The sequence below is a fragment of the Magnolia sinica genome, chromosome 10 (assembly GCF_029962835.1).
Source record: "Magnolia sinica isolate HGM2019 chromosome 10, MsV1, whole genome shotgun sequence".
Classification (NCBI taxonomy): Eukaryota; Viridiplantae; Streptophyta; class Magnoliopsida; order Magnoliales; family Magnoliaceae; genus Magnolia; species Magnolia sinica.
The window spans coordinates 74,161,556-74,185,013 of record NC_080582.1 but is presented as its reverse complement, the minus strand read 5'-3'; the positions used below and the strand labels follow the sequence as shown (position 1 = coordinate 74,185,013).

Here is a 23,458-nt window from a genome sequence, read left to right as displayed (position 1 = left end):
GAGACTGGAGCTTGGGCGAAAGGGTAAGAAGGGGACAGACGGGTAGGGTGGGATTTAAGTTTTAACTTTTTAAAAAAAATATTATATATATAAAAAAGTTGTAATGGAACTTTTTGTAATAAATAACTATTTGGGGCGATGTTAATGCATTGGCTATATTATCGAAATATCGTCATTACACTGGCAATACAAGTGACGCCTAGAATTTACATAGTTGAAAATATTAGCAATACAAGCGACACATGGAATTTACATATTAAAAAATATTGGTGATACATTGGCACTACTTAACGATACATCACCGATACTTGGAATTTATGAGAATACCATTGTTATTGGTATTGTTACCGGTGTTATCATTATTGCCGAGCTGGAGATACGAATAATATCCGGGATACTTCGAACAATGGTGGCATCGTTAAAAGGTAAGGTTAGGGAAGAAATGGGTTGAAGTTTTTTTTTTTTTTTTTGTGGGGGGGGGGGGGGGGGGGGGGGTTAGTAAGGTTATCGATAGAGGCAAACATATGGGTGGCAAGTTGTTTTTCCATGCAAGGTCAGGAAGTTATTTGGTCCCTACGAGTTAGAAGGAGTTTAGATGATGATGAGTTAAAGGAGTTCATTTACTTGCTAAAGTTGTTATCCACGGTTCATCCAGTGGTCAGTGAGTCGGATTCGTTGATTTGGAGGAAAGAGAAGTCCAGGAAATTCTCCGTTAAATCTTTCTACAAGATGCTTAGTGGTGTCAGAATCAGCGACGAAATCAGTCAGTCTACTTATGTTTGGAGGTATGGTGCTTTGCCAAAGGTTTCCGCATTGACATGGTTAGTGGGTTGCAACAAAGTGCTAACAATAGATAATCTTCGAAAGAGGAAGATGATTTTTTTCGAATGTTTGTGTTATGCATCTCCAAGAAGCAGAATCGGTAGATCATCTATTTATTCATTGTTCCTTTGCAAGAGCTATTTGGGAAGGTTTTTTCAAGTTGTTCGATATAGCATGGGTTATCGCCAGCTTCCATTGCCGAGTTTTTCTTCATGTGGCACAGTGGTGTTTTTGGTAAAAGGTGGAAAGAAGTGTGGTGGTTGTGCTTGCTTGTGGGGATTTGGTTTTAATGGCTAGAAAGCAATAATTAGGGGTGTCAATGGGCCAGGCTCGGGCCTGCCAACATTGGAATTTTGAATAGGCCCGGCCCAAAACAGTTACAATTCCGGGCTGAGACCAACCCCAGGCCTGGCCTGTTGACAGCCCTAGGAATAATCAGTGCTTTAGGAATTGGGCGGGGCAGGTTTTAGAAGTGTTAAATAGGACTAAATCAAATGTTATGGAATGGGCGATTGTATCTAAGGCGGTTGAGAAGTTCCCCGATAGTTGGCTTGAGTTGTAATTTTGTTTTGGCTTGTGTATATTTGTAAAATTTGGCTTCAGCCGTTTATTAATAAAATTTTCCGAGGTAAAGTAAAAAAACTTTTTTTTTTTTTGAAAATTGCTGGAAATTATATAAAAAGAAAAAAATACAAAAAAAAATGAAAATTTATACATATATGGCCAAATCGAACACAAATATACAAATCTAGCAAGATTGGTTGTTGACTTGGTAGTATAATGTTAAATCAATAAATTTTTAGCAAGAAAAAGCAAAAAAAGAAAAAGAAAGAAAGTATTTTTACATTATTTTTTATTTTTATTTTTCCCAAATGTAGCTTGGGATCTTCAATTCTTCGAAAACGGGATTGCACAAATCGAGTAAAAAATGGGTTAAAAATAGTCTTTCAGAAGAAAAAATTTCAAAAAGTGGAGGAGAAATAGAGGAAAATCTTGGGCCTTTATGCATCTTCATAATGGACAGTCACAGTATCGTTATGGTCCGAATTTTTTGGAACGGGCCATTAGGTCTCCGCAACTGTAACGGCCTGATCTGTTTCTGTTATGCAATGGCTGTTATGGCCATTATGTAACTGTTTTTTTAAATACACTGAAGACCCTATGTAGACACACCACTTATGGATGTTCCTAGTTAGTGCAATGTCATACTTCATTGATGCACATAATATAGTTGAGTGTCAAAAGCTTTCCAGATCGGTTTAGAAAGGCTACAAATGATCATCCACTTCCTGCTTAGACTAAAGAAACTTGTCTAAAACAATGGAATTTTATCTACTGGCAGGCTAGGAGAAGAAAATTATCCGATTTTAGATACTGTGTCTCAAACCTTCTGTTAAAAATGCTGTCTAATCTGTACACATCACGATCTTTTATGTGGTTATTTATTCAATTGCTTTATGATATTTTGTGTGTTTTGTTAATGCACATGTGGGAAAATGGAATGCTATTTTTGGTAGTTAGCATCTCTTTCAGTATTTCTGGTTTGAGAAAATTTAAATTATTTACATAAGAAATTTCCTCTGCCAACAGTGTTCGATTGTTGCTTTTCCACTGATGGGTTGGAAGAAGATGGCTATAAAGTCTACATGGGCGGGATAGTGAGTCAGCTACGTGACCAGTTTCCTGATGCATCCTTTATGGTGTTCAACTTCAGAGAGGGAGAAAGGCAAAGCCAGATTTCTGACATATTGTCCGAGTTTGATATGACTGTAATGGACTATCCTCGGCATTATGAAGGCTGCCCGCTACTTACAATGGAAATGGTCCACCATTTCTTGAGGTCGAGCGAGAGTTGGCTGTCTCTTGGGCAGCAGAACTTGTTGCTAATGCACTGTGAACGAGGTGGGTGGCCAGTTCTGGCTTTCATGCTGGCTGGGCTTTTGATTTATAGAAAACAATACACTGGGGAGCAGAAAACTCTGGACATGATTTACAAACAAGCACCCCGTGAGCTTTTGCAGTTTCTGTCACCATTGAATCCGCTGCCTTCACAATTGAGATACCTACAATACATTTCTCGGCGGAATGTGGGTTCAGAATGGCCACCATTGGATAGGGCACTTACTCTGGATTGCGTCATGCTTAGAGCGATTCCTAACTTTGATGGAGAAGGGGGATGTCGGCCAATATTTCGGATCTATGGACAAGATCCCTTTATTGCCACTGATAGAACCCCTAAAGTTTTGTTCTCAACACCCAAGAAGAGCAAAAGTGTTCAGCTTTACAAACAGGTGATTCTATGCGTTTTTATCTTATTATTCACTGTCATTTTTCGCAGCCGCCACCACCACCACCACCGCACCAACACATGTACATATGTAGCTATGCACCACTGGGTCCCCTACCTGTGTAAAGGAGGTGGTTCAATGTTAGGTAGGTAGCTGGATGTTGAGGTTTTCCTAGCAATCATGTCTGACCCTAGATAGCTGGGATGTTCAGCTTCTTTGTCGTGAATAAATAATTATTTTCTTTGAATCGTGAATGATGTTTCCATCCCATATCCACAGTACTGATCCAAGAAGAATTCTGTAAAGGTCCATCAAATTGACTGCGCATCCTGCTTCTTCAAAATACTTTTCTCCTAGGAATACGAGTTAAGGTATTGTTTAGTTGGATGCTCTTCACAATTTAGAAAATATCCCATGTTCAACAATTTCATCACTGCTTCTTTGGACCTGAAGTTTTGACAACTGCTTCCATTTATTACAAATTTAAATACACCACATCTGTCCTAAATAGATCTCCCCGTGCATAGATTTTGCTAACATAAAATCTATCCCATGGAATCAGGCTCGCTTTGATACCAAAACCAATGTGGGACAGATGAATCAGGGCAGCACACCGTAGTACCCAATTCAAAGTTTCTAGTTTGAAGTCACATCAAACTTGGAACTTCTGGTTGTATCACAATATCAATAGGAACATCACACCCTGAAAATTAATCCAACAAGGGATTAAGGATAAAAAACAAAAACAAAGAACTTCTTTTTTTTTTCTTTTGTTTTCCAATTCACCATTAACCATTCATCAATAAGAGAATCTGTACATGTATGTATACTTTATTCCAAAGCAAAGAAATCCTAATATAATCCTAACCATCCATTATTTTGTAACCCAACCATCAATTTTACTAAAATGTTAAGATATTAATCATGATAAAACTATCCCTAAATCCCATCTCATCCATTTGGCCCTGATGTAAATTGGTCATAACTCATAAGTTCATGACCTCATTCATGTTAATGATGCAAGGGTATTTTCACATTGGGCTCGAGTGGGGTGGCTTGTGGGATGCAGGGGCATAGTCGGGGTGGGCGGCACGTGTGAGGCGGGTGGTGTGTGTGAAGTAGAACCCATGTGAAGTGGAGCCTGCGAAGGGGGTTCGGCCGAGGTCCCAAGTCCTAACCCATGAGACGTGGGGCCTGGGCTATGAGATAAAAGGATTAATTCGCCATGCTCTATCAGTTCAAGCTTTTAGAGCAAGTGGTTAATTGTCCTGTATGGGCATTTTCATTCTGGGCTCCAGTGGGGTGGCTTGTGGGATGTGGGGGCACACTCGGGGTGGGCGGCATGTGTGAGGTGGGTGGCTTGTTTGAGGTGAAACCCATGTGACTTGGGGCCTACGAGGAGGGTTCGACTGATGACCTAACTCATGGATGTAGGGCCTGGGCTATGAGACAAAAGGATTAATTCACCATGCTCTATTAGTTCGAGTTTTTAGAGCAAGTGGTTAATTGTCCTACATCAAATTGGTATCAGAGCGGGAGGTCTCGTGTTTGAGACTCGTCACCGGAGGTGATTAATGCATGGGCATTTTCACACCGGGCTCGAGTGGGGTGGCCTATGGGATGCGGGGGCACACTCAGGGTGGGCGGCCTGTGTGAGGCGGAACCATGTGATTTGGGGCCCACAAGGAGGGTTCAACCAAGGACCTAACTCATGGATGTGGGGCCTGAGTTATGAGATAAAAGGAATTAATTTGCCATGCTCTATCAGTTCGAGCTTTTAGAGCAAATGGTTAATTGTCCTGCATTAGTTAGCATTGCATGATCTTGGGCTCATTTGAAAGTTACTCAATAGGCATTCAAATTGGATTAATGTTGTGTCATTTGAACAATTTACCCAAAAAAAGTGGCCTAGAATTTGTTATGAAAATGATCATGGCCACTCGTAGGCTTCATCTATTACCACATATGAGAATTGCCTGAGGTATTGAAAACTTGGCCAAGTTGGTCACAACTCAGTGGATCGGTCTGATCACAGGACTCAGCTGACTCCTATGAACAATTTTTGATTTGGTTTCTTCAAATTTTTTGTTCCTTACGTTAATTTCCTCTTTTCCTGATGTCTCTTTAGGACTTGGTTCTTTCTTACTACTAGTCATCTCATTCAAGTCCTTAACATTGCCTTTTCTTGTTCCACTGAAGTCTTCATTAGCATCTATTTATGATTTAGCCCTACAAAGAGCCTTAGTTATAATGATCTTAAAAAGTTGAGGAAGTGAGAAGAGATTTCATGTAGGACGGCCTAATCCAACCCTAAATGAATGTGGTATTTGAAAGTGGCAGATTTAGTCTTTAACAAAAAAGAAGAAGCTTTATACCTCATAAACACAAGAAGGAAATAAGGAGAATGCCGCAATGATCATGGCCATCCATCACAAACACGTTGTATTAAACTTTAAAATCTGAATTTAGTCGGATCTAGTGAAAGATAGGACTTTCGTCTTATAATGAGTCCGTCTAACGATCCAAGTGGATTTTCTAATCCAAGAAATATAAATTTTCTGGATTGGGAAATCTGGAAAATTCAGAAAAATTGGTGGTTCTTCAAATCTAAGGCCTTGGGTGATAGGATTTGGATCAAAATATGTAAATGCGGGACTGAAAGTCTTTCAAGATCTAATGATTTGGATTGAGAAGAAAAAGAATCGGCTTCTAGATGTAGAGAATTTAGAAGAAAATGAAGAAAATATGTTTAAAGAAGAGAATACCTTGAGAAAAGAAAGAAGTAGAGAGAGGGAGAAGATGAGAAATCACTTCCTTTGGCCTCATGCCCTCTTCCAATCACTGGAAGTTGAAGATGGAATCGTCTGGTCTTGAAGAAGCAAAAGCTCTATTTCTTTTCATAAACATAACATTACATAACATACTTTAGGTTTAGGGCAAAACACCCTTATAAATTCGTAATTACATGAAATGACCAAAATATCCCTACTAAAAAAGTTTCAAAAAAGAAGAAGAAAGAAATTCGCACACAAAATTGTGCGCACAGTCTCAAAACTCAAGTAAATAAAATGTTCATAAACTAAATTCAAATCCAAGATGCACGATGGGCCCGGACGATAGCACAATGAAGGTGGGCCGTGACGATCCAACGGTCCGATCACACCATCCTCACAATCCAATAGTCTAAATGTCTCCTTTAAGCAATTACACATGTAAAGTCTTCAACCTCTAGAGACCCGACTCGTACCCGTCATCTAACCACATGGACACGGGTGACGCATGCCTCCCTCGTTAATATACTTTAAATGGTCTGGTGTCCACATCAAGATTGAAGACTTCTCAATCTTGAAAAGATTGAAGATGTCTGCACACAAGAGGTGTGGGTGGTTAAGGTCTCCATGTAAGAATTTAATATTAGAACAATTTAGTATTGCAAGGCTATATTGATATATCTTTGATCTTGATTCCTGAGTTCCCACGTTTTGGAATGGTAATATTCATCTATGGCCGTGGAAATTAGATGTAATTCCATCAAGGATACATGTGGCGAACACGTTTGGTGATCAGAAATGTTGATCTTGGTGGGCCACTGTGTGGACAGGTTATAGTCAAAGTCGCTGTGATTGATGAACTCTTTCCATCTAGTTGCTCTGAGTTTTTCTTGCTGAATGAATGAATGTGGACTGTATCTTTTTCAGGTCACTAACCGGATGGTTGCCACAGTTAAATCCCCTTGGGGTATGGCTCATCCACACGGTGGCCGACCAGATCAAAAGTTATGTTGGCCAAGTGTTTTTGCCACATGTAACATGAGGAGGGATCTGCATAAGACTTCTAAAAGGAGAGCAGCATATTAACAGTGATGTATAATGTTTAATATCTCAACTTTTATTGTTTCTAGTTATGCCTAGCCAAAATTTATGAAATTCCTGATGGATCGACTTGCCAAATCAAAATATCCATTTGAGCGGAACTGAGTCCAAAGCCAGAGGTTCCAAAAAATACCTTGTGAATTGATGATGACTGAGTAACAAAGTCAATGTTGGTCGTGGGGAAGGCCCAAAAAGACATGGATGGAGGTAGTAAGAAAAGATTTGATGATCTATGGTCTGACTGAAGGTCTGGCCCTTGATTGAGTGGAATGGCAGGACAGGGTTCATGTAGTTGACCCCAATTAATTGGGAAAAGGCATAGATGGTGGTGGTGGTGGTTATAGGGGTTAACCCTCGTTGAATGACTAGGGATTCAGCTTCGACTCGTGTGAAGTGAAATCTTTTGCACCAAATCCAAAGGGGAGCTGTGAACAAGCGATTTATGTTAAGCTGGATGAACAGGCTGGTTATTAGTTTAACCACACAGGTCATCCAATCAAGTCCAAAAATGCAAATACTGTCAATATTCAACCACACTGTCTGATCTGCTGGTTATGGCTCAGACTGGTCAACCCATGTGGGCTGGTCCAGTTTGGAAACCCATGGCTCGCATTGTATTTTTCTTTTTCTGACTTTATATTTTGTTGCAGGCAGACTGTGAACTAGTTAAAATTGACATTCATTGCCATATTCAAGGTGATGTTGTACTTGAGTGCATTAGCTTGGATGATGACCTGGAACGCGAAGAGATGATGTTTCGAGTCATGTTCAACACTGCTTTCATCAGATCAAATATTTTGATGCTCAACCGTGATGAAATTGACATTTTATGGAATGCCAAGGATAGATTTCTTAAGGACTTCAGAGCAGAGGTCTGCATCTATCTTCCTTTCTTAAATGGGCTCAGTTGCATTTCGGTGCTGTTAATGTTATAAGCAAATTCTATTTTGGTTTTGGATGAAGGTTCTTCTTTCAGAGATGGATGCTGCTTCTTCTCTAATCACTGTGGATTTGGCTGGTGGGGAAGAGAGGGGAGGGCTTCCAATGGAAGCATTTGCTAAAGTACAAGAGATATTCAATAATGTAGATTGGCTAGATTCAAAGGGGGATGCTGTACTTAATGCAATTCAGCAAATAACTGCATCAAAACCCGTCCAAGAAAAAATGGAGACTGTTGCTCCACTGAATATGGAAACTGTTGCCTTGAAACAGGAACTGAGCCCCATTATGCTTAAAGAAAAGCTGCAATCTGATTCAACTGAAAAGAAGATCAAGAGCTCATCGCCCTCAGCTCTGAAGAAGCAGACCACTACCATTCTTAAACCTTCTCCAGATGCTGACGTGACCAAAGAGAAGGTTCAGACCCAAGAACTGCTGGTTGCAGTTAAACCATCTCTTGATTCCAAAGAGAAGGTTCTGCCCCAAAAGGAGCTGGTTGCAGTTAAACCATCTCTTGATTCCAAAGAGAAGGTTCAGCCCCAAAAGGAGCTGGTTGCACCAAAACTATTTACAGATGACCTGAGCAAACAGAAGGTTCAGCTCCAAGAACTGCTTGTTGCACTTCAGCGCCCTGCCCAACCTAAAATCATTTCTCAACGTATCCGACCATCATCTTTGTCAAATCCAGTTTCTTTTAGTAGTTCTTTGCAAGGATCACCTCTCCCTATCTCAAGATATCACAGTGCACCCTCAGCTCTTGGAATTACAGCTCTTTTGCATGACCATGCTACATATGGTAGTGCAGAAACCACTCAACAAATGAAAACACCTTCACCCTCCCCATCCTCTTCAATCGTTGGTGGGCAGTGTTTACTTGAGCCTGCAAGACCTAATTCTGTTTCATCTTCACAACCCCCCTCGATTGGCCCAACCATAAAAACTTCTATGGTTCCTCCTCCGCCACCCCTAACACCAGATCCAATTGTATCTCAGCCTCTTTCGGCTTCAAAGCTGGAACCTCCTATACCTCCCCCACCTACTCCACATCCTGGAATCTCATCACCAATCAGAGGTGGATCAATGTCAATTCCACCTCCCCCGCCTCCTTCCTCTCCCCACTTAGGGGCATTGTTATCCGATGTCACCAGCCCAGATACAACTCCTTATCCTCTACCTGCTCTCCCATTCTCCTCAGGTGTCATCCAGAAAAAATTATCGTCAACTCCCTTTCCCCCTCCCATTCCCTCTCCCACTGCATCCATGATTGCCTCATCAGCTCCCCCTCCCCCACCCCCTGCACCCATGATTGCCTCATCAGCTCCCCTTCCCCCTCCCGCTCCACCTATATCTGCCTCATCAGCCCCCCTTCCCCCTCCAGCTCCACCTATATCTGCCTCATCAGCCCCCTTTCCCCCTCCCCCTCCAGCTCCACCTATATCTGTTCTATCATCTCCACCTCCCCCTCCCCCTCCCCCTCCCCCTCCAGCTCCACCTATGTCTGTCCTATCAGCTCCACCACCTCCTCCACCTATGATTACCTCATCAGCCTCCCCTCCTTCCCCTCCACCTATGACAAAGCTGGCTGTTGTGGCTAGCCCTCCCCCCCCTCCACCACCTCCTCTACACTCTGGGTCCCCTAGCGCTGCTATTACAGCTTTGACGCCGCCACCCCCCCCTCCACCTCATTTTACATTGAAGCCTCATGGTGGCCCTGCTTCTCAAAATTCTCCTCGTGCTCCACTTGTGCCACCACCTCCTCCTCCTCTTGGAGGGTCTTTGGCTAAGGTACCTGGTGCTCCTTCTCCTCCGTCTCTCCCTGTAGGCAGCAAAGGAATTGGTGTTCCTCCACCCGCCATAGGAACTGGCCCGCCACCCTTTGGTGTTAAGGGACGAGGACCGAGGAGTCAATCGACATCAAAAAAGTCTTCTCTAAGGCCATTGCACTGGGTAAAAGTAACAAGGGCAATGCAGGGAAGCTTATGGGCTGAGTCACAGAAGAGCGATGAAGCTTCCAAGTATCAGAACTTCATTTCCTTGCATCTTCTTTATTTTTATATTTACTAGCATAGAGATATAGCCCCTACACCTGGTGACGGATGATATTTGCTCGTCGATGTTATCTCATGGCCGCTCATCTGTTTATTTCTGCTCTTGTCTCTGCCAGGGCTCCGCAGTTTGACATTTCAGAACTTGAGAGTCTGTTCTCAACTGTAGTGCCAAGCTCAGATCTTGCGAAAGCGGGTGAAAAATCAAGACGACGTGCCTCACTTGGAGCTAAAGTGGTCCAGCTGGTATTGTAGTCTTTAATTCCCACATGACATGCAGTATCAAATTATTTCTCTTCTCGTCAGCGGCTACTCAAGGTTTCTCTGTTGCTGACTTGTAACGCCATGCTGTCAGAATAAATCTTGAATTTTTCAACAAATGATTTCCAGCTTAAGAAACTTCATGAACAAATAATTATTAGGGGTTTTGCTCCTGATTCTTCACATAATTCTTGATCAAATTAATGAATGACACATTTTACTTGAAATTTTGTGGATCTGAAATTCCTTTTCAGCTGTTGTTAGTTGAATGAAAGATGTCATCATGTCAGGTACCTTCATATCAGTTTCAACTGGCTACTGTAATACCCTTTGCGTTCCAATGGACGCATGATAAAATGAGATCGTTCAATTTACTCTCCTCCTAAGAGAATTTTAGCCTGTGGAATGGAGTGATTACTATGAGGCTCACTATATGAGGGAGGTCTGGTGCCCATAAATGGTCATTGACATGATCAAACTGCAATACATCATAAACATAAAACCTAGAGAGTACAGTTTATCCGATTTGTAGGATCTTTTTCTTAACAATAGAGTGATTATTTATACACATATTGAATATTGGCATCTGATAACGCCATTAAAAGAGGTATTTGAAGATGAATCTCAGAAATAAGTTCTTCTTTTGTTGCATGGATTGAAAAGTTCTGACCTTTCTGAGTAGTTTTATTCCTCGTTTATGACCCAGTGATGGAGCAATTTTGAGAAAAAAGTAGCATTTCATGATTTATTCATATTATATAATCCTGACATACTGGTTCTTGCAGATCGATCTAAAGCGGGCTAATAATTGTGAAATCATGCTTACAAAGGTTAAGATGCCATTGCCAGATATAATGGTAAGCTAACACCATATTAGTTTACCAGATTCATCCCTTTAAAGTTTGGAAAGCACAGACTTCATTTTACAATACCTTCTTTTGTGATGTTGATGTACCAGAAAGGCTTTGACATTCAAGGTGGTAAAATGCTTTGAAAAATGGCTTTCTGTAATTCATTATGATCCACTCAATTTCTATGTTGGCACGATCTTCTTCTCCCTTGTCTTGATTAGTGTACTTATTCTCCTTGCAATAGGAAGTTCCAAGGGCTGCCAAAAGGCTGGTCCAGTCAGTGCCCGGATATGCCTGAGCTCAGTTTTATTATTAACTGGGCCAGAAGCTCCCAAACCCATTCCACATTGAGCTGGGCCCAAAACCCAACAGTCTGGCCAGCCCATTGAAAGCCCTATATATATATATATATATTCCCATTATGTGTTCTTGCAGATTTCCTGGGAACCTCTATCACAAAATGTGGTGCGCAGGAAACTTCTGTGCTTTCTTCTCATGCTTTTCTTTGTGGGTGTTTGCAGAGTGCAGTGCTTGCCTTGGACGATACAGTTTTAGATGCTGACCAGGTAGATAACATCAGAAAGTACTGTCCAACGAAAGAGGAAATGGAAATGCTTAAGGTAGAGAGATGTTGTCAAATTCAATTCACCTGATACTGCTGAAAATTGGTTTGATGGGAGCTGCATCGTTCCTAATGTCATGCTATTTCTGCAGAAAATGGGAATCCACTTAGATGCAGTTAATTTTAGCAATTATACTCACCTGATTATTTTGAGCAGTAATTGTATTCATGTTTCTATGTTTTAGGGCTACACTGGTGATAAAGAGAGCTTAGGGAAATGTGAAAAGGTTAGTTGGTTTCTACACCCCTATTTCCCCCCTATATTTAATCACTGCTTGCTACTTGCTAGGATCTGTTACACTGCTGCTGCAATGACAAATATGCTAACTAGGCTTGACAACTAATGAGCGTGTGAATGCCAGAATGAGACTCATATATATCTATATCTATATATATATATATATATATATATATATATATATATATATATATATCTATATCTATATATATATATATATATAGATATATATGTATGTTATTATGTTTAGTATGTACTGGGTTTTAAATGTCCAGCAGGTGTACACCTGTGTTTAGAATGTACTTGGGTAGTTATCATACGGAACTCTTGAAAAGTATAATAAAATACAGCAAGAATTGAAGCTCAAATTGCTTTCAAGAAGTCCAATGCGGTGCTTTGCAGCACTAGTTGAAGAAAGAAATCAAGAAGAAGACCTCTCAAGTTTATGAAAATTCTAAGAAATTTGGGTGAGGAGGTATTTTTCATAAATGAAAGCTCTGCTCTAAGAAAATAGGGAAAATTGTTTAAGGGAGACATGTGCCCCACCAGTCTATCCACCGAAATGAGTGTAAAAATGTCTGAAGTTAATGCAGGCTTGGAAGTGCTGAATCCATGTCATGGCCAGATGCAGGCTGAGGAATCTGACCCAGCAAGTGACTCGAGCACAGGTGACTGGAATCCTTTGTTGGACCAAAATTGTGGTCTGGTTGGTGGTGAATGGTGTGGCGAGTTTGGACCCTGATGTGTAAATGTAATGCATCAAAAGTGCCCTTTATCTGAGATACCCATGGGGATGCGTCGCATCCTTCTTTTTATTTATTTATTTATTTATGGCATGCAGAGGCATGCCTGGGACAGTTGCGCTTTATGTGCTAAGCAAACCTAGGGACACACCCAGGGATGTTGCTTCACCTGAGGCCCAGGCAAAGCACAGGTGGCCCAAATGGCTCACGTGTGCGCCTAGGTCACCTTTGATTTCATTTTCATTTCATTCCTGAATCAGTTTATGGATGTCCCCAGTCACTTTGTTCTGCATAATTTTCTTATTGACATGTTCAGACATTTACATGACAGTTCTTCTTAGAGATGATGAAAGTGCCACGGGTGGAATCTAAGCTCAGAGTCTTCTCATTTAAGATTCAGTTCAGTTCACAGGTCAGGGAAAACCATATTTTTTAGCCAGTTTGCTAAACATATTTCCATGTAAACTAAATTTGATCTGATCCCCTTATGCTTGTTTTTTCAGGTTTCTGACCTTAGGAATAACCTGAATATTGTAAATTCTGCAGCAGAGGAGGCAAGTTCATTCTCCCTGCTTTTCCTTTTCACTTGTTTTGGTTCTTCTGGGTTATTGACATCTCCTGCACCATTGAAACCCTTGTGATTATCAGATCAGAACGTCTGTCAAATTGAAGAGAATCATGCAGACAATTCTTTTTTTAGGAAATGCTTTGAACCAAGGAACTGCAAGGGGTGAGTTAAAAGCACATTTGCCTAACATGTTTCAGAAATTATTGTAGTTTTCTAGTGCATTATATAAATGTTCCTAAGTGTTTCTTTTTTTAGATTCAATTAAGTGTTCCTTGTTTCCATTACAAGCAAGCAATGAACCATCACAGAAACTCTAATTGCCTTTAGCTGTCTAATATTATTATATTGCAATAAGAAACGAGCTTTTGTAAGCCCATGTGTGTGTACAAGACAGGTAAGTACAAGCCACTCATCTGCCAGCAGGGCACATTAATATGAGAACTGATCCACTCACTAGAGGGTTACCACCATGTAGATGCTCTTGCCCAAATATCTGGTTGGTTCACTCATCAGGTAGGCCACAGTTTATGAAACAAATGTACTGCTGAAAAAAACATGGCCGAGGTTTTTAATCGTCCGACTGTGTCTAAAATCATGGCCCACCTGATGAAACATCTACATGGTCAGACACATGATGTAAGGATTGGATATTGCAAGTATAGGCCACGCAGGCACCTGTGGTGACATGTACATGAGCTGCGTTGTGGCCTTAGCAAAGCTCATAAGAGATCATGAATGACCTGAGTTTATATGATCCTGAAAGAGCTTTGTGTCAAAAAATTGTGAAGTCGCTGGTGGCACCATCTCGTTGATTACATGTCTCTGTGTCTAGTTTTGACAACCAGTGCATGACTATATTGCTCTCCAAATCGTTTGTTAATTTTTTGGCCTACATGCAATATTTTAAATATCGTTATCCCGTAATGTATCGCACCCTTGGGATACGGATACATATCAGTTATCGCATGAGATATATCGGTTGTATCGCGTAATGTATCGATGTTGTTGGGAAACGTGGGAACATTGGGAAATTGGTCGAATTTTTCAATGAAACTTGAGGGATTGTTGAAAAAAACATCAATACACACTTAGAAATCAAAACATTCCCAAAAAAGTGCACATAATAGGGGTTTCCTTTGTATGGGGTCCTAATATATGCACTTTCCAACTGAACTGATGCAAGTATATTCAATGTCTATTCATATAATTTATAAACATAAGAAGACATGTATGGAAACATAAGCAATACATTCAAAAGTAAAAGAAGAATCACTAGATTAGGTTACATACATGTTTAATTTTGTGTTTGGATATAAAGATTGCAACTGATTTGCGAGAAATTAAGAAATTTTGATTTTTCTTAATTTTCCGCAACTTTGACCATCTCCCCCAAATCTCGAAATCGAAGTTCCTAATTCTTGATTTTTCATGGAAAACATGAGTAATCATAGATTTGTAACCATTTGACACTGGTTTAACACAATTTACAACAAGAACATGGATAGAAAATCGAAAATGTTCATTGGATCAAATAGGTGGGATATATCGGCACTAGTGTGTTTCGTATTGCATAGGTGGGATACAAGATATATCGTGGGATATATCGGCTGATGTTGTCGATATTTAAAACACTGCCTACATGTACATTTCGCACAAGGCCTTGCACTCGTTTCTTTTCCTTGTGCAATGTCATTTATGCATTCTGCTTTTGAAGTTCTCTGGTCTTTTCTATCCTTGTAACAGAGCTCATAATCCATGCTTGTAGGTTCTGCTATTGGCTTTAGATTGGATAGTCTCCTTAAACTCACCGATACGCGTGCCTGTAACAACAAGATGACTCTTATGCATTATCTTTGCAAGGTAGTACTTTCTACCATACGATGAATTACTTTTTACTCATATAGGGTTTTCTGAGCAATATAAAGCCATCTAGTGAGGTTGTATTTATAGTTTCAACCAGCACAATCTTATCATCATCATCTAAGTCTTACCCAACTAATGGGTTGGCTAAATGAATCCTTTGCCGCTGCTTGTAACAAACTATCCAAAAACTAATGGGGTTGGCACAATCATAGCAAATATTTATCTTTATCCACAGCTGGTGCTTGGAACAAACTGGTTTCATTGAGTGTTGTCATTTTCCTAAAAATTTATGTGCATTGGAGTTGAAATGTATTTTAGATAAAAGTCTGGCAAGTAAAATTATGCTGTCTTTCTTCATTCCAAGTTTTCTTGTATTGTTGCTTCAATCTGTTGGGTCTCTTGCTTGAAGCTTCCCTCCTCCTACTCATCATCAAAGCCTTATACCAACTAATTGGGGTTGGCTTCATGTCCTTTTGGGCCTTCCCCTAGCTCTTTTAGTGCCTTCAACTTGCATCAACTCATTCCTAACTGGCGTGGTTCTTGGTCTCCATTGCACATGACCAATACATCTAGGTCTACTTTCCCTCAGCTTATTACCTATTGGTGCTACTCCTAAGTTGCCTCAAATGCATTCATTTCTAAGTCTATCCTTCATCGTCTTACCACTCATTCATCTCTCAACACCCTCATCTTAATGGCACTCATCTTGTGAACGTGTTGTTCCTTTACTTCACAACATTTTGTCCCATAAAGCATTCTGGGTCTTATAGCTATCCTAAAATTTCCCATTCAGTTTGAGTGGTACACGAACGATCACATAAAACTCTAGAGGCACATCTCCATTTCTTCCACCCGGCTCAAATTCTATGGGCAGCATCCTTCTCAATCTTTCCAGTCTCATGAATTATTGACCCAAGCTATCGAAAGTGGTCTCTTGGTTCGCAACCTTAACTAATTCTTCATTTCTACTCCAATTGGTGCTAAAATTGCGCTCCATGTACTATTTTGTAGTCTAACAAATTTTAAATCATGTAGATTCTAATTTCTAATTCACCCCTCCATAAATCTAGCTTTGTTTTTATGCCCTCCCTTATCTTATTAATAAAAAACCAATGCATCTGACTACAACATACACCATGGGATCTCTTCCTGCAAATGCTTCATTACCTCACCCATAACCAACGCAATAAGGTATGGGCTCATCATTGGTGCAAGCCTATAGTAATTGGGAACTCACTTGTCTCTCTACTGGTGGTCCTCACATTTGTTACCTCTCCCTCATACATATCTTTAATCATGTCAATATATCCTTTTTGAACTCTCTCTCTTTTCTTTTTTCTTTCCCCCAATACCCATTGGATTAACTTTGGCGATCCTAGCATATGCTTTATCTAAGTTAATAAAGACTGTGAAGATCCTTCATCCTCTCCCTATATTTCTCTATCAATTGTCTAAGTGGGAAAGAACTTCAATGATAGACCTCCTTGGCATAAAACCAAACTAATTTTCTAATATATTTGTCTCATGCCGTAGGGCCTGTTTGTTAACACTGGAAAAATCATTGAATGCAGAACCCCAAAAGTGCTCCACATTAAATGGTGTTTATTAATGTTGAAGCCATAAAGCGCTCCGTGATTTTTCCTGCTTATTTTTTGTGATGGAGGTCTGGGTTAATGGTGAATATGGAATGTGTTCCGCATATTCTTCTAAAAAGTAAAAGTTGCTTTAAAAATTGCCCTTGCAGACGTTGCCACAAAGATTCTCTCCTGAATAAATTGCGTATTACACAATCCAACTTTTAATGTGTGGAACTTCTTTGGGCCCCCCATGATTTGTGTTAGATCCACACCTTCCATCAACTTTTCCAGATCATTCTAGATCAGGATCCCAAAAAATGAGGCACATCCAAGGCTCAAGTGGACCACACCATAGAAAGCAGCAGGAATTGAATGACTATCGTCGTAACCTTCCTAGTGTCCACCGTGAGGTTGATTTACCATCTAACCTCTTCATAAGTTCACACAGACTTGGATGAAGGAAAAACACAAATATCAGCTTGATCCGAGACTTCTGTGGGTCGAAAAAGCCTTAAACGGTAGGGGCCCAATTGCCATTGTTTTCTATAGTGTGGCCCACTTGAGTTTTGGATCCGCCTCATTTTTGGTTTCATGCCCTAAAATGAGCTCGCATAACGGATGGACAGGGTGGATTTCCCACAAACATCATGTTGGGCCTCACCTAGCATCCCAGAGCAGGATGTTCCTATGAAAGGCTTTAACAGGAAATTCACCTCAAATTGTGTATGACACTGCCGGATGCTAGGTGGGGCCCACCATCATGTTTGTGAGAAATCCACCCCGTCCATCCGTTTTGCGAGCTTATTTAAGGACGTGACAAAAAATGAGCAGGATCCAAAACTCAAGTGGACCGGATGAGAAAAAACAGTGGGGAAAGAAATGCATACCGTTAAAACCTTCCTAGGCTCCACCTTGATGTCTGTAAGCTATCCAAACCGTTTATAAGCTCATTCCCACTTGGATGAAGTGAAAACATGGAAAACTTCGCTTGATACAAAACTTTTGTGGCCATACAAATGTTTCAATGGCAGTCATTGAATACCCATTGTTTCCTCACGTGTGGCCCACTTGAGTTTTGGATCCATCTCATTTTTGGTCGCACGTCCTAAAATGAGCTCATAAAATGGATGAACGGGGTGGATTTCTCAAAAACATGATGGTGGGCCCTACCTAACATCCCAACATAAGAACTTCCTGCGAAAGCCTTACATTAGAAATCCGCATTTGACACTACCACTAGTGGAAGCGGATTGCGTGGTGTGCCACACTACAACTTGACGTCACCAAGTTGTGGCCCCACCATGATCTCTGTGTTATATCAAACTTGCCCATCCATTTTGCAAGATCATTTTAGTGCGTGAGACCAAAAATAGGCATATCCAAATCTCAAGTCGGCCACACCACAAGAAAACAGTGGTGATTGAACACTCACCATTAAAAACTTCCTAGGGCCCAATGTAATGTTTATTTACCATCCAATCCGTTGATTAGGTCACACAGACTTGGATGAAAGGAAAACAAAAATATTAGCTTGATCAGAGCCTTCTGTGGGGCCAAGAAGTTTTCAATGGTAGGCGCCCAATTCCCACTTTCCTGTAGTGTAGCCCAGTTGAGCGTTAGATCTGCCTTGTTTTTTGTCTTATGCCCTAAAATGGTATGAAAAAATAATGGACGGTGTGGATAAAACATATACATCATGGTAGGCCCCACAGAGCCCCTAACAGGACCGTCTGTCTCCAGCTAAGTGCGGGCGTGGCTACTTGACAGTGCTCTGTGGGCCCCACCATGATGTATGTGTTTTATTCACATTGTCCATCTATTTTCCAAATCATTTTATGGCATGAGCCCAAAAATGAGACAGATCCAAATCTCAAGTGGACCACACCACAAGAAAACAATTGTGATTGAATGAATGCCCACCATTAAAAACTTTTTAGGGCTCACTGTAATGTTTATTTACCATCCAACCTATTGATTAGGTCACACAGACCTAGATGAAGGGAAAACATAAATATCAGCTTCGTCCAAAGTTTTGTGCTGCACACCGTCCATCCATCTTGTGAGATCATTTTATGGAATGAGACAAAAAAGGAGGCAAATCTAAAGAGGAAATGGAACGCCTTGGAAATGGACCTGTAACGCCCCGGAAATGGACTGATATCTCGGGTGCTACTTACGCTTTGCGAACCCGTGGTGCTCTAAATTTTGGGGGCCGAGTGAATACTTGACTCCCGATATCCCGGGTGCCACTTATACTTTGCAGAAGCGGATTATATAGTTTGTTCACCTGGTATTTGAGCAAATCATAGAATTAAAATGGACTATGCGATGTACCCTAGAATAAACGTAAATTTTAATGCAAGTAAATCATCTAACAGTAAAACATGTCCATCTAGAGTACGGGACTATGGCTTTGCAAAATATACAGTCCAAAATTTACAAAATATGTCAACTCTAAGATCTCATCGACGTCCCACAGGTGTCCTACATCGACCTGCCCAACAATTGGAAGTACGAGAGCTCCTCCTCTGAGTCCACGTGCGCCTCCTCCAACACATCAAACTCCATGGTACTTGCATCTATGATAGAGTCTAGTTGGTGTTTTAAAACATCGTCCCAGAGTGAGAGTGGATGATCAACTCATTGGTTCCATTAACTTTAAGTGACGCATGTTATCAATTCCATTAGCACAAGTAATGATAAAGCAACTTAAACACTCAGTTCTTAAATGCTCTTATTAATGCACGTGCATGCTGTCATGAGATGATGCATGCCCTCATAATCCAACACTCCCTCATAAGCGACTCCAACACCACATTCGCAAATGCCAACACTCCCTCAACACGCGACCAAACCTCCCAAGTCGCCATAGCCTATGCTAATGCGATGCGATGATTTTTCATGTCAGCTGAGTAAATTAATTAAATCCGTTCATCAAGCAAAATTGGGGAAGCTGGAACACCTTGTAGCGGCTTTGTGCCTGTGATCGTTTATCCATATTAAGGTTTACCATCCAGACGACAACTCCCCAATCAATGTGAGGCTAACACTGGCCCGACCAACTGACCCAACTGATCACTAAGGACTCGGATGACACAACCCGGATGCACAGGGTTAGGCCGCCCATCGACAGGTGGAAGGCGCCCGCAATTGTTGTAAGGATCGTCGCCCAAACGCAATTGTGGAGCGGTTGCGACATCATTACAGTTTGATGTACTAGGCTCATAGTCTTCTTGATTGCTCATTGGTCACTATGGGGAGGCTTGTCGCCCCAGCGTAGGCTGACAACATGGACACGGTGTCCCATACCACCATGCCCGGCTCCTAAGACTTGGGGATTTTATTACTATTGGTTGTTAGTAGACCTCTCAAGGGTATGAGTTGCTCCAGATCTAGGCAGATGTGATCATACATGGTGGACACACATGGTTGGTCGGCTATTAGGCTAATTCGGTGGACTCAGGCGAACCTTGTCGTAATTGGCATTGGGCACAAGCGTCCTGTGTAGTACGACTACTATCGGTTATCCAGTTCGGCCTTGATCAATCGGACTAGTCTGGGACGGCCGACCTAATGAGGGCCACCCTTGTGGATTCGCGGTTTGCTGGCCAACCTGACTACCCAAATAGTCCTGGTCAATCAATAACGCTAATAAAATAACTACCGCGATTACAAGCGGGGGAATAGGAAGTATGAGCATTAAATTGTACTTCATTGGGCATTTTATCGAACATGCAAGCTGTATTATAATTGAGGTAGCACTTCATGAGGGGTAAAGCAAACTAAATGCATACACGAGTAATAGGAAGTACAAGCATTAAATTAACAAATTCGACCTACTCTAGCAACCAATTAAGCACACGGGCTTCATCACACACATGGATAACAATTCATGGAAAGTAAACGACCACACGAGTGTGCACTGGTTAGCATGCATTTGTCCATTTAGTACACAAATCATTAATTGTGACACGGGTTCGATAAAGGGCAACTTAGGGGTAATGGTCCGCACCTTGGAGTGGTAAGTAGAACTTTCGGACCCGCTCTTAGGGCTAGGGTCCTGTGGATTGACTTACCGGTGCCCTGCGCTAGCGAGGTTAGCTTGTAAGGGCATATGCAATCGGGCTCTAAGGCCCAAATCTCAAGAAAAGGCTCGATAGTTACCTCTATTTGTCGTCGGGGCAATTTCGGCGGTGCGGCGCGGTCACGGCTACGGGGCGGGCTAGTGGGGATGGGGCGAATGCTCCAATCAACCCCTTCTTGCACCTTCTCCCCCTCTTCTCCTCTCTCTCTCCCCTTTGTTGCAACTGAAATTTCGTATGGGAGTGAGAGTGGGAATTAGGGCTATTTATAGTACAAAGAATGTGCACAAATAGCCCCGGTGCCCCCTTTTCCAATAAACTTGCCCTGGGGGAGGCTGTTTTCGACTTATAGGGCCTTCCGGGGGCCCACTGGCTTGCCTACACCATGAGGTAGGTGCCTCGCTATGGGATCTATGTTTCACCACAATCAGGTGGCAATCGGACGCTTCGATCAATCGTGGGGACCCCACTTGCGATTGACGGTCGTCGGTGCTCAATCGGCACCGCGGCTATACGGATATGAGCAGAGAAATGTCTTTAACTCGTACCTCGAGTTTGGTTGCGATCTAACAGTCGGAAAGTCACAACTTCGTGAAAGAGTAGAGGGTCTATTTCACTTAAGTTTCAGATTTCAGCTTAGGGCATTTGCGTATTCCAAGCTCTCAGCCTCTGGCCTAAGTTGAGCAGTTGTGGGCACTTTCTTAGTTCGCCACCCATGATGGACGTCAAGCCTATTAAGATGAACGCCTTTCTATAGTGTCGGGTTTAATGGCCCACTAATGAGCGGTTTAGAGCTTATTCGGATAATTAGGACATCTCTGGAATGAATTGGGTAGGGAGATTTCTTGTGCGCAATGATTAGGGTCTGGATTAGCTAAGTTCATAGTGTGGCATATTTGCAATTAGCAAAAATGGCGATTTGGTCATAATCACTCTAAACCGTTGGTTTGTAGGATAAATAAGTAGCAGGGTTGATTTTGTTTGTTAATTAAGATCCGACCCTTAGTTGTCTCAGCTTTAGGTAGATCTTTATTTAGTTAAAGTTGTCTCGATTAGTCAGTGATAGGTCGGCTAGATTTGGATCCTATGTGAACATATCCCAAGGCTAAACTCGATGTTTAAGTGATCAGGTGGATTCGTTGACTTTCTACAGTTGATTAATCAGATTTACGCAGTCTTTACCGGTACCATCCGTGTATAAGCTCACCTTGAACGTCAAAGGTCAGTAAGTTAGGCTAGTTATATCAAAATTTCTAAGGATTTTTTTTAGGAAATCCAAAATAGCGAAAATCCAGGATGTTACAAGACCACACCATTACAAGCAGTAGGAATTAAAGGCCTGCCGTTGGATGATGCTGATATTTGTGCTTTCCCTTCATCCAAGTCTATCTAACCTTATGAGCATGTTGGAATGCAAATAAACGTCTTGGTGAGCCCTAGGAAGGTTTCGACGGTGGTTGCCATTGTCTCACTGCTTTCTGTGGTGTGGTCCACATAAGCTTTGGATCTTCTTCATTTTTTTGGGGTTGTGCCCTAAAATGATATTGCAAAATGGATGGACGGTGTGGATATAACACATGTTAAAGGATTAACATCATGTGTATCTCTTCACGGTGAGTACTTTACATGCATACCCAAGGTCAGAGTTGGATTTGTGAGTGGTATTGGTGGGCGTTCAATGACCACCGTTTCTCGTGGTGTGGACCGTGTGGTCCACCAGAGATTAGGATCTGCTTCATTTTTTGGCCCATGCCTTATTTGCATTAAAGGGATGTTTAATGGTTTTATTTTTAAAAAAACCTTCATAATGTAAAAACATTTCCAAACAGGAGATGGGAAAATGTGTCAAATTAACAGATTTCAAACGTTTGTTAACAAACAAGTTGTTTCAGATTCAGTACTTAATTTTCAGACTTCAGCAATAGTTACAAAACATGTTTTCAGACTTCAGATTCAGTACTTAATTTTCAAACTTCAGCAACAATTACAAAACTGGTTTTCATACTTCAAATTCAGATTTCAGACTTCAGGCTTTAGACTTCAGATTTAACAAACAGGCCCTTAGTCTTTCCTCTTTACTCCTTTACTCATTACCCAATCAATCTCTCCTAAAGTCTCAAAGTATGGCTCAATAGGTTTCATCCCACGATAGTTATGCAGCTTTTTCTCTTTTATTTGTATAAATAGGTACCATGATACATCTTTCCCATTCCTCTTGCATTTTCTTCGATCTTAAAATCTTGTCAAACAACTTCGTCGACCAAAGTAACGTAGTATCGCCCATACACTTCCAAACCTCTACTGGTATACCATCTTGTTCGAGGGCCTTTCTTGTTTTATCTTTCTCAAAGCTTCATTCACTACAAATATCCTAATCCTATGAAAGTGTCTATGGTCTCAGACATTATATGAGTTTATGGTTCCTTCTATCACCATGCTCTCAGAGTGGTTGTCATTTATCAAGTTATGAAAATAGCTTCTCCACCTTTCGTTAATCTCATTGTCCTTGACTAGTTACCTCTAGTCATCGCTCTTAATGCATCTAACATGATCTAGGTCTCTACCCTTCTTCTATCGCAATTTTGCAAGTTTGAAGAAATCTTTCTCACTGTCTGTTGTCCCTAATTTATTGTAAAGCTCATCGTAAGCCTTAAGTTTAGTTTCATTAGTACTTGGGTGCCATTTGG

General features: G+C 41.2%; 1 protein-coding gene across 11 annotated transcripts in view; it reads left to right on the top strand.

The window, feature by feature from the left end:
• The window catches only part of LOC131216992 (formin-like protein 18), an 89,525-nt gene that overhangs the window by 22,228 nt on the left and 43,839 nt on the right, over positions 1 to 23,458 (top strand). For 5 of the 11 annotated variants that reach the window (XM_058211651.1, XM_058211649.1, XM_058211647.1 and 2 more), the window contains exons 2-12: positions 2,413 to 3,113; positions 7,633 to 7,854; positions 7,946 to 9,936; positions 10,086 to 10,212; positions 11,013 to 11,084; positions 11,600 to 11,698; positions 11,886 to 11,927; positions 13,013 to 13,093; positions 13,185 to 13,235; positions 13,330 to 13,411; positions 15,015 to 15,109. In XM_058211651.1, the coding sequence (XP_058067634.1) occupies positions 2,413 to 3,113; positions 7,633 to 7,854; positions 7,946 to 9,936; positions 10,086 to 10,212; positions 11,013 to 11,084; positions 11,600 to 11,698; positions 11,886 to 11,927; positions 13,013 to 13,093; positions 13,185 to 13,235; positions 13,330 to 13,411; positions 15,015 to 15,109 (3,563 nt within the window). Of the gene's footprint in view, positions 1 to 2,412; positions 3,114 to 7,632; positions 7,855 to 7,945; positions 9,937 to 10,085; positions 10,304 to 11,012; positions 11,085 to 11,599; positions 11,699 to 11,885; positions 11,928 to 12,779; positions 12,891 to 13,012; positions 13,094 to 13,184; positions 13,236 to 13,329; positions 13,412 to 15,014; positions 15,110 to 23,458 lie in introns of those variants that run through there. The other 6 variants (XM_058211653.1, XM_058211652.1, XM_058211656.1 and 3 more) reach the window with 6 other exon arrangements.